We start from the raw sequence: 16,063 nt of genomic DNA on the forward strand, positions 1-16,063 counted from the left end.
GACCCAAAAGATTAAAGGGGCCTAAACCTAAACCCCTCTCCCCTCGCTCCTGTTTTTCCCACAGACCCCTGATAAAAATTTTGTGATTGCTATTAGATTAAAAAAAATTAAGAGATCTATAAAATATTCGTTGAGAGATAAAATTAGTCTCCATAGTCTGTAAGGAAAGGGCTGCAAGTTGTTCATCGGCCAATTGTTGTTCATTAGCCCATTGTTTACGTACGCTATATGCTATTGGAAAATATACTGAAGTTTTTTGGAGAGGAGGGGAATTTTCTAAGGGGAAGGGACTTTTCCACGGGGAGAATTTTCTGTATGGCAGAATGTTCTTAAGAGGGGTTTTCCAGGGATGTTTTACGCGGGGGAAAGCGAACAAGATTTTCCTAGTGTGATTTGAAAGACTGTGATTTGAAAGAGTTTTTCTTTAAATTGATGGCAGGATAAAAAACTCACAAGAAATTTTAATAATAATGAATATCCGTGCCAGTTTCTTATCTGACCAGGAAAAACTTCTTTGTCTATTTACCTTAAGGGCCGTGACTCATTGAGGGAAAAGATATCACAGTAGGCAGGTCTTATGTTGGAGCAAAGACAGAATTCTGAAAATATTGATTACCGTATAGTCTACTAGGAAGATGAGTGTTTACTGGTTAATCTTCTATATTTGTTACCGAGATAAGCCATTTAGAGTCAGCTAATGTAAATATTTTATCAACAATAAATTATATAATATTCTAAATCAAATATTGAAGCTTAGACAACAATGTTTAATTTAATATGTTATCGATTTAGGTCTAAATTCCAAATATATTACTACTATAAAATCATTCGAATAAGTCTTTTTGTAGTATTCAATAAATCTCAAACGATACTACCAGAAATCATGTAAGTTTATCTTATGCTTTTTACTTTATACTTTTTTTTATAATAGCTTTTAAAAATTACCTATATATTAACTTATATAAAATTAAAAATTATAAAAATAAGAGCTAACAGACAGAGTAGGCAGTGGCGTATTTAAGAGGGGCGGGGGCCTTCCCTTCACCGCACAAATTTCAGAAGATTTTCTTTAAAGATTATTCTCTCACTTAAAGCAGTCATTTGATTTCTTGCTGAATAGTTTGATCAAATATTTGAAGTGCCTCAGAGCAATAAAAATTTCCTTCCTTATAAATCTTATTTTACTTTTATACATATATTAAGATTATTTACTTTTAAGATCTATCTCAAGTCATGAGCTGTAATTTGTCATTCCCTTAATCAATTGGGATTAAGGATTATCAGTTTCCGTCTTTCAAGTGACTCGGTAGGCCGTGAAGTGGCAAAATATTTGGAAATATAGGATTACAAAGTATACTTTTTCGTAATTATTTTTCCTTCATGAAACAACCTCAAAATGTCATGTATTATCAAAAGATTTGAACTGATTGGATCTATGATCCAAAAATAGCCACAACAATTCAAATTTTGTCCTAGTCAAGCCCTCCAAACTTTGTCTAATTAAAATACTGTAAGGTATTTGCAAGACGCTGTTGTTTTTCTTTCTCTTCCTCCAAACAAACGAGTCCTGTATTCTGTGGCATACGAAAAACAAAAGCTGTTTCACTATTATGACGCACACTGCGTTGAAAGGTATGATACTGTGATTACTGGGTTTAATTGATAAATACAAGTTCAAATTGGGATAAATCCTTTTAATAGACAGCGATAATTCATCAAAAAATACTTGATATTTCGGTCACATATGCAGTGACCGTCAATCAATTATCACTGTCTATTAAAAGGATTTATCCCTACTTGAATTTATCGTTATGGAAAGGCCGCGTGGTCTTCGAAATTAACTATGGGTTTACTGAATACAACGACAGGTGTCATGAAAACACACACGGAGCGAAGTGAATGCTACCGTTTATTGAGTTGTAAGAGATTAAGAACTCTTAAAAAAAACTTGTGCTAATCCACATTTTTTAGTGTTGTTGCTTGTGTCACGTTTTTCTCGAATTTACATGTGTCATTATGTATTACGTGACCTCGCAGGTCTAAAGACCTTTAACAGACTCGTGTGTTTATTCGGATTTGAACGATACGTCACATGGGATGTTTTAAACAGATCTGAAACTCCTTCATAGTAAGAAAAATCGGCGTCAGCCAGTATCACGCCGCCGTTTTCCCTAAAAACCAGCTTGTTGCCACCGAAAATAAAAGCGCGTGGTGTCGGGGTCTACAACCAGTGAATACAGAATACGTTCTCTGTGTAAATTTTTAATTTAATATGTAATTGTTTCTAATTTAGTACAAATTAATTGCGCACCTAGAACGGTTGATTTACGAGAATTTAAGAAAGTTTAAGACAGAAAAACGGGTTTAACTTAAATCAAGGAGTGAACAAAACTTACTAAAAACAAATACAACAGAAAAACATTGATTAATAAGAAATTACGAATATTTCAACTTTACATCCGGTAGCCTTTATCAACGATAAAAAAAAGAAAAAAAAGAGGAAACAAATTTAAATCATTAATAAAAACACAGAAAAAACAACGCAATGAGAAAGGAAGAAAAAACGAACAAATGAATAAAAACACACATTTTAATCAAACTTCCTCAATACTGCTTAACTGTAACACAGAACAGATACGCCAAAATCTCTAGATATTTTTTCTCTGCAGGATCAGATTGGCAAATGGGACGGTTTATTAATTAATGCCATAATAGGTCTACACATTAAACAATTATTGAAATAGGAGTAACTTCAATGAGCAATGGGTAATATGCCCAAAATATGAAATGTTAATGCTTTAATACTCCTAAATTTAAATCTCCTAAATTTGGTCAGGTCCTCCTTTTTTCACATTTGATAATGATTATGCAGAAGTCTCACTAAAGATGCGAGTTAACTGTAAAAAAAAAATAATAAAAAATTTACCATTAAGTTTATTTTTGAACATTCCAGCAGTTAATTCGCTTTCACTTGGTACGAAAACTTAAACTTTAATTAAATATTATTTACTTTTTGTCAAAGCTGGAACATACTCTATACCCAAAATAACTGGTAAAAATAAAAAGAAGAAAAAGTGGATTACTTGGCCTTTATTCCTTATATACACAAAAGGAATAAAGTGATTGGCTATAAAAAACGGCAATTGAAATCACAAAAATAAGTCATCGGAATGAAAGAACAATTGTTAACGCAAAAGTATAGGGCAGTAACCTTCCCGGTTCATAATATCCTAACTAATGTTTCTTTCACACCACGCCGTAAAACCTTTCACGCTGGCACATCTGAAGGTTTCACATTACGTTATGTAATCTACTACTACTACTACTTAACTAGACTTAACAACTCACTGCAGTACCTACCCGCTGAGGTGGCTCTGCAATGAACGGAGCACAGCTACTCCCATTTCTCCTCAATGTGAGTCCATTCCAAGCCCCCCTCAATTCGTCTCCCAAGAAGTCCCTGTTTCCCTTAAATCTTTCCCTACGACCTCCCATTCCATTCTGGGTGACCTTCTTGTCGTTTAGTCCTAGATGGTTGGCTGACAAGAAAAATCTTTGGTAATCTTTCATCCATTGCCAATATGTAATCTTGCCCTAAGAAATATACGCTACGTAATTTTGTCCGTGGTGCGGGTAGCACTATATAGACTGTAGCTTCGCGCTAAATCAGCCCTAAATAGACTATAGCTTTACCTTACGCAAGATTATGTTACGTCATGGAAAGTCAACATAGCAGCAACAAAATAGGGTTTCTGAATGAGAAATTTATAAATTTTGAAAACTAATAACTAAAATGTTTCTAGAAGTAGTGGCTTCAATTCACGAAAATTTAGGAGGGAGGAGGGCAATATGCGTTTTTGAATCTTGATGGGGGGGGGGGGTAAAATTGTTATTTTATAATATTCTACTGAAAATACTAAAAAGGGCATCTTTCAATAAAAATGCCCCTAAAAACTTTTGTAATCCAGGGGGACATAGGAGCCATTAGACCCAGCTGCCCCCTCCAAATTGACACCACTGCCTAAAAAGTCTTCCACACTGGATCAGAGTTTGCGTCTCCATCTCCATTTAATGTTTTTAATGTTTTAATTAGTTTTGATGACCTTAGAGGATGATTATGCTGGTTTTATGCATTTTTGCGTCAGCCTAGAGCACTGTATAAAGATAATTAGCAGTAAGTTTACCGCAGATGATTTCTGGCTTTTCATTCTCGGTGTGAACAAACAGCTCCTCCCGTATAATCTTTTATTAGCGCGTACAGACAGCTCTTCTCCTTTGATCTGCCATCAGCGGTCCAATTACCCTGGAGCGCGTATTTTGGCAGAAACTTTCTCAAAATGCCTTTGAAAACAACTTGAGACTTCGAACCTACTTTTAATTCCTAAAAACATCTAATAATAACATTGCACTACTAATTACCGATTTTATATATGTATTGGAATAAATTAATTTAAAATTAGTTTCTTTAAACATTAGTGTTCCAACGTTGAAGCAAAGTTTCGCGTTCAAGAGAAATGTGACTTGTCTACCCGTGAAAAGATCTAATGTCACTTATGTTTCTACGTTCTCTGGAGCACTCGCACCTCGGTATGGGTTTTTACAATGGGTGAGATAGGGGACGATCATACAGTCTAATATTTATATACTGTGGCCTAAGTGACAGGACTGGTTCAAGTGTAAAAGGCCACACAGTGTGAAAGGTATTTTCTTTGGGTGGGGAGCGAGGAATTATTTGGACACTATCAAATAGTTCGTGGTAACAAACTGTAAGTAAAGATTGACGCAGCTCAATGGTTCCAATATAAAAGTTTCATTAAATTTAATGTTACCCATCAAAGGTTACGAGCCTGAAAAAATTTGCCTTATTATCAAAAAAGGGAAAAACACCCTTTAAAAGTCGAAGAACCTTTATGAAAATCATACCATCAGATTCAGCATATCTTATTGTAGAATCTTATTGTAGAATCTTATTGATTGTAGAATTGTATTGTATTGTAGTATTGTAGAATCTTATTGTAGAGGTTTCTTTCAACCTCCTATATTCAAAAATGTGGAATTTACTATTTTTTGCCAGAAGAGAGATCACGGATGCAAAAAAACATAAACAAGTAAAATAAATTGTAAAAGGTAAAATAGTTCGAAAAAAAAAAATCGCATTTTCGTAGATAGGGGCTTGAAACCTATACGATAAACGTTCCCTGATAAGCTGGATTTGATTTTGTAGTTTTATCAAGATCCCTTGTCCCTTATGATTTTTTGTTGAGGAACTTAAAACATAAAACTTAAAACAAGGAACATAAAACGAACTTGACACAATAAGAATCATCAACCGATAAAAGGCATCAACACTGCTGCTGATCCAAAGAAACGTGTTGCATTAAAAAACGTTTGTATTTCCGAACATCCAAATTCGTGCTCCAAGCATTGCAAGTATTCATATATCCAAAATATCCGAGAAAAATGCATAAATGGGAAAAGAAATTAACTCTCTATTTTCTGCGCTCCCTAGCAACCCCCTCTAGATTTTAAAACACGCCTATTTTGGGTACTTTTATTAAAGAAACGAAAAATTTACCGCCCCCCTCCGGATATTGCAAAATAAATTTTGGCCTCCTCCTTCATGAAATGACACCGTTGTCTAAAGGAGTGTTTTTTTAATTCGAAAATGGGCATATAATCCTTTAACACTTAAATCAAATATTTTATAATATAATAAATTTACTATTATAATACTATAAAAATAGTTGTAGATAAGATCTCTTAATAACAAATCCTTTTTTAGGATACATTTAATAAATAATAAATCTTCAGTTTAAAAACAATAATAGAATATATCGTTTGCCTTCCATTAGGGTATTATCTTATTATATGATATTTTATGATTATTTTATGATCTTATTTTATGATGATTATCTTATTTAACTATTTTATGATGTTATGGTTTCACAGTGCCCGGGTCCTTTGGTATACTCAACGTTATTCCTTTCTTCTTTTTGTCTATTCTTCTTTTTCACTTCTATTCTTTTTTTATTCTTCTATTTCATTATTCTATTTTATTTGTGTTTTTTTTATTTTGTGTGTATTAAATATATAAGCACGGCTTAAAACAAGTCCAGATCTTTCAGTTTGAAAGGCTGTCTTATGTAGTATATTTAAATTTAAGAGACTTTATAGGGACGTTTAAGAGACCTTTAAATATAAGAGCCGTTGTTATTTTCTCTCTATGAAAAAAAAAACAGGTAGAAAATTAAAAAAAAAACAGCAAAAAATAACAACAAAAGCTTTTTTCACGAATAATAATACAAGTCCAAATATTTCAACTCTCTTATTTCAAATATTAAGCCCTGTTCTGTACTATCATTTCAGTTTATTTGTAAATGGAAAAGTTATGTGGTCCGAGAAATTATTTTCTGCAAGTGAGTCTATTTGACAAACATCTGTCGGAGGACTCCCCACTTTCTAACACATTCTCGGAAAAGTGCATTTGCACCCTTTCGTTTTTGGGAACGATCTTGCATTTCTTTATCTTATAGGATTAAAGTGTGTCTACTAAGTGCCGCTCTGTTCTGCACCGTCTTTGGTGCTGCTATTAGAAAAGAGCAGAGAGTTGTTGTTAATGACCAGTATGAGTTTGAATGGACAATTGAGAACGATGTTATTACTGTTAGTGTAACGGTAAGTAATTTAGTTTCCTTCGGTTTTATCATTATTTATTTTATTAAATAAAAAAACAAGTTAATTTTAACTGAAAGTAAGGAACGACGCTAAAACTTAAAACGAACAGAAGTTATTCTGTATATGAAAGGGGCTGTCCCCTCCTCAACGCCTCGCTCTTTACGCTAAAGTTTTGTATTTTTTTTAAAAATAGAGTTGTGAAAAAGTCAAACTTTAACGTAAAGAGCGAGGCGTTGAGAGGGGATAGCCCCTTTCATATACGGAATAATTTCTGTTCATTTTAAGTTTTAACGTCGTTCCTTACTTTCAATTAAAAAAAAACTTGTTTTTTTTAATTTCATTTGTTAACGTTTTTGAATTAATGCAGGTTTTGATTTTGGCTCACCGTACATGAATAATTAAAACACAATTTGGATATTAATTTTACTTTTATTTGGTTAAATGGCTTTCTCGAAACTTGTTTAATTTTATTTACGAACGTTTTTATTAGTAATAAATATTCGTAACTTATGAATTAACTTACGTAACGAACTTCTATATCCATATATTTTTAATACGTATATTAGGGGGTCCGCCCTCTAGTCAATACCTTGCTCTTTAAGCTAAAGTTCGAATTTTGTTCCAATTCTTTAAAAATGACCGCTTAAAGAGCGAGGTATTGACTAGGAGGTAAACCCAGTCATATACGTAATATTTTCTGTTCGTTTTAAGTTTTGATGTTGCTGCTTACTTTCAGTTGAAAAACTTTTTTTTATTTAATTTCTGATCTTTTTTTTAAATAATACTGGGAAATCCGGCGTCCCCTTCATAGTAATGTCCCTTCCCCCATGAAAACTTCCTTTGTGGAAAGATCCTCCCACATAACCCCCGACCCACCCACCCCCCACCCCCACTACCAGAAAAAATCCCCCCTAAAAACGTCTGTATACTTCCCGATAACCAATACTATATGTTAACATTGGGTAAAGTTCATAACTTTCAGCCCTCCCCCGAGGACATCGGGGATTAAGTCATCCTAAAAGACATAGTTATCATATTTTCGACCATACTGAACAAAATGGCTATCTCAAAATTTTGATTGGGTGACGTTGGGAGAAAAATGAGCGTAGGAGGGGGCCTAGTTGCCCTCCATCTTTTGATCACTTAAAAAGGGGACTAGAACTTTTAATTTTCGTTCCAATGAGTCCTCTCACGATATTTTAGAACCCCTGGGTTGATACGATCACCCCTGGGAAAAAAAACAAAACAAAAACAAAAAACAAATAAACACGCATCCGTGATCTTTCTTCTGGGAAAAAAAAATGCAAAATTAGACATTTTTGTAGATAGAAGCTTGAAACCTCTACAGTAGGGTTCTCTGATACGCTGAATAATGATAGTGTGATTTTCATTAAGGTTCTATAGCTTTTAAGGGGTTTTTTGCCCTTTTTTCAAAAATCAGCCAAATTTTCTCAGGCGCTTAACGTTTGATGGGTAGGACTAAACTCCATGAAACTTATACATTTGAAATCAGCATTAAAATCTGATTCTTTTGATGTATCTATGGATATCAAAATTCTGTTTTCTAGAGTTTCGGTTACCATTGAGCCGGGTCGCTCCTTACTTACAGTGCGTTACCACGAACTGTTTGATTAGAATACATTTAAAGAAGCCAGAGAAAACAGAAAACTGCTCAAGTTTTAGCTGCCATCATTGATTTTTTTTTTCTTTGAAAGGCTTGAAAGCCATTTCCTGCCTTTCATTGTAAAATGCTATTTGATGGTGCATTTATGTATATACTCTTAAACATTTGGCAAATCAATAATAAAGAAGTTATTATCTTATGGATAATAACTTCTTTACTGTATAACTTATTATCTAATGGATATATATATATATATATATATATATATATATATATATATATATATATATATATATATATATATATATATATATACTCTGGATATGGGAAAGAGAGGTGTACAGAAGGACATCCTATTAGCCATTAAAAACATGTACGACCACCTACAGGCTGAACTCCTACTTCCTCGCCATGGTCGAGCCCTCACTAAATATACACCAGACGTGATGCTGTCCTACCGAGAGAATCCTGTAGTCCCAGTAAAAAATGGTGCTCGACAAGGATCAGTCACATCTCCTTGTGCCTTTAATAACTGTACTATGGAGCCACAGTCTACTATCGAGACAACATGCATAGCTCGTTGCATAGACATTACAATGATAGCCTACGCCGATGACATTCTAAACCCCATCCGCACAGTCGCACGTACAGAGACCACCTTCTCCACACTCCAATCAAATTACAATCACATTGGCCTTGAATTTAACCCGCAGAAGTCGGAGATTCTTCTGTTCAAATGGCGCCAAGAAGAGGTCTCGTCTGTGAGGCTGGGAGAACTGTCAGTAGCCCCTGTCCCGGAAATTATTTACCTTGGTGTACCAATTGGAAAGGATCTCAAAACTACCCGCTCCCTTCTTATTGATCCTCACCGTAAACGGCTGGCTTTTGCTTACAGTAGAGTAGTTTCCTCTAAAATCCGTTTCCTCCGTTTCAATTTAATTCTGGCTTGACTTTATAACGCAGTATCCCTTCTCCATTTCCTGTATCTAAGCCCATTTTGGAGAATTATTCCTGAGCCAGAGAACACAAAAGCTCAGATCCGCGTTTTTTAAATATGCGAAGTTCTTGTTGCGGCTCCTGCCGTGGACAAGAAATTCGATCCTTGTTAAAAATCTTAAAATTACGGACAGCACAATTCTAAAATGGCCCGACGGCAGCAAATAAAAGGGTACAACGAGAAAGTTTCTTCCCACCCTTGGTACCATTTTCTGCGGCAATAAATCGCTGTCCATTTAATTTTGTTCGCCCTAGTGCCTCATCCTTTCCCTTCTTTTTTAAAAAGTAAAATATGTTACTTACCTGCAGTGCAGTGTATAATTGAGTTTTTGTTTCTCGTCTTTGTAATTCGTTCGGTCTTTTTTCTTGTGTGTTTTTTTTTTTCTTTTTTAGTGATACTCCGTCTTTTGTACCTTTTTTTTTGACGGGTAATAACTAAATAATAAGAATAATATATATATATATACATATATATATATATATATATATATATATATATATATATATATATATATATATATATATATATATATATATATATATATATATATATATATATATATATATATATATATATATATATATATATATATATATATATATATATATATATATATATATATGTATATATATATATATATATATATATATATATATATATATATATATATATATATATATATATATATATATATATATATATATATATATATATATATATATATATATATATATATATATATATATATATATATATATGCTTCACGGTCTTCTGCTAGGCGAAGAAGGTCCGAGAGGCGGTGAGGTGCAAAGTTTTCCTTCCACCTTTTTGGGGGACGACCACGAGGACGAGAACCGTGAATTTGGCCTTCGAAGGTGATTTTTGGGAGACGGGGCCGACTCATCCGTTGTACGTGACTGAGCCATCGAAGTTGCTGGAGCTGGATCTTCATTGGAATTGTTTGTTGTACTTTAAGGCGCTCGAGAAGTTCGACATTTGAGATTCTATCAAGGTAAGTGATCCCGCCGATGCGGCGGAGGCACTTAGTTTCAAATGCTGCAAGTCGACGGTTGTCATTTACCTTCAGTGTCCATGTTTCACATGAGTAGATTGCGATGGGGATGGGGATCAGGGTATCAAAAATTCGTGTCTTAAGCCGCAGAGACAAATCCTTGCTTCGCCATATGGGCATAAGGGCCTTGAAACTGGAACTCGCGAGGGTGAGACGTCTTTTAATGTCTTTTGATAGACTGTTGTCGCTGGTGATCAGACTACCGAGGTAAGGGAACACGTCAACACACTGGATATATATATATATATATATATATATATATATATATATATGTATATATAAATATATATATATATATATATATATATATATATATATATATATATATATATATATATATATATATATATATATATATATATATATATATATATATATATATATATATATATATATATATATATAACCGACGTGATGACTCACACAAGATATTAATAGCAAGCCAAAATGTTTTCTCTCGAAAAACTAATAAATTTCAAGCGCTGTTGAAACTAGGCTAGTCTCTACGAGAGACTTTAAAGCACAAATAAACATTACCCTGTGTAGGGACAGGCGCACCAACATCACTATTTCCCCAATTTTTTTTCAAGAAACAAAGAGATTCGAAGAAAACTCTGATTCAAAGACATTTAAGGTTCCTAGTCAGATAACAGATTTGTTTCCCATTTTATACGTTTACAAATGGGAAATACATTTAAATACTTTTACAAATACGTTTACGCAATTACATTAAAATACAGTCTCTCTTTCTAACAGTTGTATTTTTCTATCAAAACTTCTTACAACTACACAAGATATAGTTAAAAAGAAAAAATAAATTCGCTCTCCATAGCATCCTTTTCCCTGTCCAAACTTTGTTCACCTTCCTGACTGCCACTTTTTATTATGAACTTCATCTTTACAAATTTCATTTTAGGCTGCAACTACAGGATATGCTGGATTTGGAATTGGACCAAATGGGAACATGGTGAATGCTGACCTTGCTGTTTTCGGAGTTCTTGATGGAGCAGGATACCTAGATGTAAGCAAAAGCAAGTCTTGTTTCTCAATCACCCTATTGTCAGCCTTATAGATAAATAAACAAAATCTAAGTTTCTTTTAAAAGCATCAATATGAAAATTATAACAGTATTCAATGGGGAATGTAATCAGTGGGGGATCCAGGGTAGGGGCGAAGGGGGCGCACCCCCCTAACATAGTCTAAAGTAGTGTAATTTACTTAATTAACGCAAGTTTGTGTTGAAAAACTTGCTCCTAACGAAATTTTATCAGATCAACCTATTTTGACCCCCCCCCCTAAAAAAATTCTGGGTCCACCCCTGAATGTTATACAGTTATTATTTTTTCATCAGAAAAAAATGGTTCAGATAAACACCCTCATATCCGCTGTTCTATATAACGAATAAGTTGAATTAACAATCCTATTCCATAGCAATAATCGTTTTTTACAATCCTCAGAATGGTTTAACTTTCATTTTCTATTCTGCGCCATAATAGGCTGTTGTTTCACTAATTCAAAAATCAGCAAAAATAGTGTGTTAATATGACTTCACTAAACAAAATAAAGAATTGGAAGCAAATTGTTTTAAGGTTCTTTGAACCTTAAAACAAGTATAACCTCAACATCATATCCAGATTACGATGGTCTTTAAAAGTAGTATAAATAAATATCAAAATCATTCATTTTTTTTCTGTGTCTTGAAATTAGAATAGTAGGACCTAAGAAGCATACCCTTATCCTGGGTCTATAAATTGGGATACCGGCGTTAACCCGCAGAAATATACCCCGACCAAGGGAAATATCCCCACTCGGAAAATACCCCCCCCCCGTGGCTGGTTGGTTTCCAATCACTTGTAACTTATAAAAAAAGGAATAGACCTCATAATTTCTGATCAAATGAGCACATCCCGTTCCTATGACCATGAGATAGAGGTGGGGATGAGGAGATGGCAGTTCCCTTCATATACGGGATAAATTCTGCTCATTTAGCTTCCGTTTTACTCTAATTCGATAATAACATCGTAGATCAGAAATTTTTCCAGAAATCAAGAGGGATTAAATATCAATTTCAAATTTTTTACGTGTTTTATAAAGATTTTTGTACCCCTCCCCCCAACTAAAGTTCTGGATACGGCCCTGGGGATTACATAACAGTTTCTACCTCCATCCTTCCCTCATCTCTTCCTTAGAACTAATTCTATATTTATCTGTAGGCTCAATGTGATTTGGGATGTTTTGGTATTAGAATGCACCCTTTGATGCATCTACCGCCCTCTCTAATTACAAAGCAATCATAGAAACCCATTGTAGAGGTTTAAAATCCTTATATGTAAATGTTTCAAATTGTAAAATAATAGTGAATTTACCAAAGACAGTGCAGCTTGTTTAGACCTTAATAATATTTTGGCTAGTTAGGAAGTGAGGGAGACTCCTCAAAAGGTGCATTTAATGCCAAAACATCCCAACTCTCACTGAGTCTTCAGACAAAACACAGAATTAGTTCCAAGAAAGAAACAAGGGGAAAGTGGAGGTAGAGACTGATTATAATCCCCAAGGCATTCAGGTTTGGGGCGTTATTTTTTTAAGGGAAAGGGGTGGACAAAAAAACTTTAACAACACATCTAAAAATGAAATTGAAGTTTAATCCCTCTTGATTCCAAGGAATATTTCGGCTCTACGCTGTTATTTTAAAGTAAAGACCAACATTAAGCCCCAAAATGAGTAGAATTTATTCTTTATAGGAGGGGGACTGCCCCTTCCTCATCCCCACCTCCGCCTCATGGTTGTGGAAACTTCGGAGAATGCTCATTTGATCAGAAATTGAGAATTCTTGTCTTTTTTTATAAGTTAAAAGTGATTGGAAACCAACCAGCTTCGGGGAAGGGGGGTATATCCCTCGGAGGGGTATTTTATGCAGGGGGGATATTTTCCGAGGTGTAAATTCCTAGACCCATACAAATTTGTAATAATCCCGATATCGTCAAAAGAATCTTGAAATGACAACCCACTTTTCTGCTTGTTTCTATTAGCAATTGCTGAACATCTGTGTTTTGTTGGGCGTGAGAATATGATGTAATCAGCAGTGTGCAAATGGTGTAATCAGTCCCGGTGCAATGTGATCCTGTGCATCATATTGTGGAAGAATTGTGGGAGAAGAAAACATCGTATTGTGGTCTCATATTAGATAAATGGCCCTATTATGCAGGTTACATATTGCATTTCTAAAATTCTGATGCCCCCCTCGTGATATTTAAGCTTTATTATTCAAATTTTTACGTGTATCCACCTGAAATAAGCTTAAAAGGCTATTAACTTGGTATCGTTCTTCCGTTCGTTCTCTAGGTGTGTTTCATACTAATGAAACCTATTTTCTGAATACAACACGTTAGATACAAAATATGATATCATGGCAATACTATCATTTACCTTTTTTGCTCTTTAAATATATATGAATGTAATGCCCTTCACATGATAATTTTTTTTTTCACAAGTTAGGGCTCTAAAGTATAGTCAGCCAAAAGGTCCACGTCCTGCCCATGACCTATCAAAACGTTGCCATGCCTGACTTTGAGAATCACGGATTTAGTTGAATGTAGAACTATGCATGTACAACTTCTAATTTTATCCAACAGAATCCTTTTTTGTGACTATATTTATCATCTGTGCTTGATTGGTATTCAGATGTATGTCGAGCTGGACTTCCATGCTTAGGCAAGAAAATGGCTAGATAAGTTTAGGCATGAAAGCCTTGTTGGACCTAAACATACAAATTTTGTAAGGTAATCTACGCAACGAAAGAACCAGTACTGAACCACCATTATGAGAGAAGAACCGAGCTCCAGCAGGAAAACAATTACGGGCTGTTCAATAAAAATCAGAAGGTATAGTCATGATAACAAAGATATAAACTGTAACACATAAGCTGTAAAGCGGAAAAACAAGGTTTTCACTAAAATCGGGTCTTTGGTGCCTTATTGGAGCTGTTTGGAATCTAAAATCAGAGTAATGATTGCTAATTTCAGGATTCAAAGGAATTTAAGTCGGTGTAGCAACTTAGTAATTCTGGTACCTTAGGAAGCTCACTAAATTAGATATATAGATTAATTGATGGGCAGACCAATAGCAAAAATTATCCAATAAATAAAATCACTAATCCTCACAAAGGCTCCATGGTCTGTAAAGGAGAGGATCTTATTCACTGATTTCAATAAATTAGATTTAAGCTCTGACAGTTTTTTGTTTCACTCCAAGAAATGGTTCCTCTGTGACTTTTTTTCTTTTCTTTGGGTGGCGGAGGGCATTTCATTTCGGTTGTAGTAACAATAGATATGTTGTAGTTAATGTAATTTTTTATTCTTACAAATTTGGATTTTCAGTTCTTAGCAGGTAGGGGGGGTCGAGCTGCTACATCAGCAAAATGTGCTATTCCAAGCTTACATCCATCAATACTGTTCACTTATGCCATTTTTCTATAGCTGTTCATCTAGCAAAACATTTTGTAGAAGCAATGATTTTATAGGTACCCATCATGTTCCGTCTCATGTTATCTACATCCCTCTTTGGGCTTTCCAGAGCACCAAAATTATCAATCACCCTCTCAGATTTTAACTTATGAAATATTAATTCCATGAAAAAACAATACACGGAAAAATACTTTTTGCTTTGAGATATTATTATTTCATTTTAGGATTACTATTCAGCAGAAAACGGTGCCCCTTCACTCGACACAGAACTCGGAGGTACCTCTGATTGGGTTCTTGTTGAGGCTACCGAGGATGAAACACGCACGATCACAACTTTCTCACGAAGACTGTCAACAGATGACGAAGCTTTTGATCAGCCAATTTTATCCGGCCTGACAACTGTTATTTGGTCTCTTGGAACATCTGATTCTCTTGAATACCACGGACAATCAGCTGGCGCAGTTGAAGTTGTTTTTATTGAAGCATAATATTGAATTAAATATGTTTACTTAGCATGTTTTATCATAAGTGATAGATAAAAAGTTTCCAGGAGCTTTATCGCAATAGGTACACTTTTAACATCAGAGGCAACTATGAGTGGTATCAGTGGCCAACTGTGGGTTCTTCCTCTGAAGTTTTGATTTTCGGTTCAGCCTCACCATGGCACTCTTTGATAGGTCTATTGTCTTCGATGTTGCGAACAAATTCCAACAAAAGGTTTTTTTTAATAGTTTTTTTTACCTTCATAAAAAGACTGGAAGAGTCGAAGCGGACAGTCCGCCAAGACGGTATGGATAGAGTCTACACATTTAAACATAGTAGAAGTATTTTTAATGTTTTAGACAAATATGAACGATTATATTATTAGTTATTATTATTATTATATTATTAGTTACCTGGCTGACTGACCGTATTTCAAACAATAGGCTATACGAAAAATGTGGTTCAATACCGATCTCTAGGGCTATAATGAAAGAAGGGTTGAGCTGGCTAGGGCACGTTGTGCGGATGAAGAATGACAGATTTCCGAAGATTGTTCTTTTCGGCCAACCGTCTAGGCCTAAACAGAAAGCAGGTCGTCCTCGTCTGGGGTGGGAGGACGTCATAAAGAAAGATTTAAAGGAAACGGGAACTTCATGGGCAGGTGTAAAAAGGGAGGCTTTGAATATATTAGGATGGAGGAGGAGCCTGCGTAGGTGTATTAGCCTCAGGCGGCTTGATGCTGCGATGAG

At 34.7% G+C, this 16,063-nt stretch overlaps 1 protein-coding gene across 2 annotated transcripts; it reads left to right on the plus strand.

Annotated features, from left to right (window-relative positions):
* The first annotated feature begins 748 nt into the window (after nt 1–748).
* On the plus strand, nt 749–15,344 carry LOC148955818 (DBH-like monooxygenase protein 1 homolog). Of its 2 annotated transcripts, XM_089108362.1 has the most exons (5): nt 869–885; nt 2,670–2,766; nt 6,534–6,675; nt 11,285–11,389; nt 15,056–15,344. In XM_089108362.1, exons 2-5 carry the CDS (start codon nt 2,756–2,758, stop codon nt 15,317–15,319), a joined length of 522 nt encoding a protein of 173 aa, XP_088964488.1. In that variant the 5' UTR covers nt 869–885; nt 2,670–2,755; the 3' UTR covers nt 15,320–15,344. The 2 variants fall into 2 exon arrangements, with proteins under 2 accessions (XP_088964487.1, XP_088964488.1); XM_089108361.1 differs by lacking the exon at nt 2,670–2,766 and having other exon boundaries at nt 749–885.
* The last annotated feature ends 719 nt before the right edge of the window (nt 15,345–16,063 follow it).

Source organism: Artemia sp. Qi Xiang Cuo, chromosome 2 (genome assembly GCF_049724085.1).
Source record: "Artemia sp. Qi Xiang Cuo chromosome 2, ASM4972408v1, whole genome shotgun sequence".
Lineage (NCBI taxonomy): Eukaryota > Metazoa > Arthropoda > Branchiopoda > Anostraca > Artemiidae > Artemia > Artemia sp. Qi Xiang Cuo.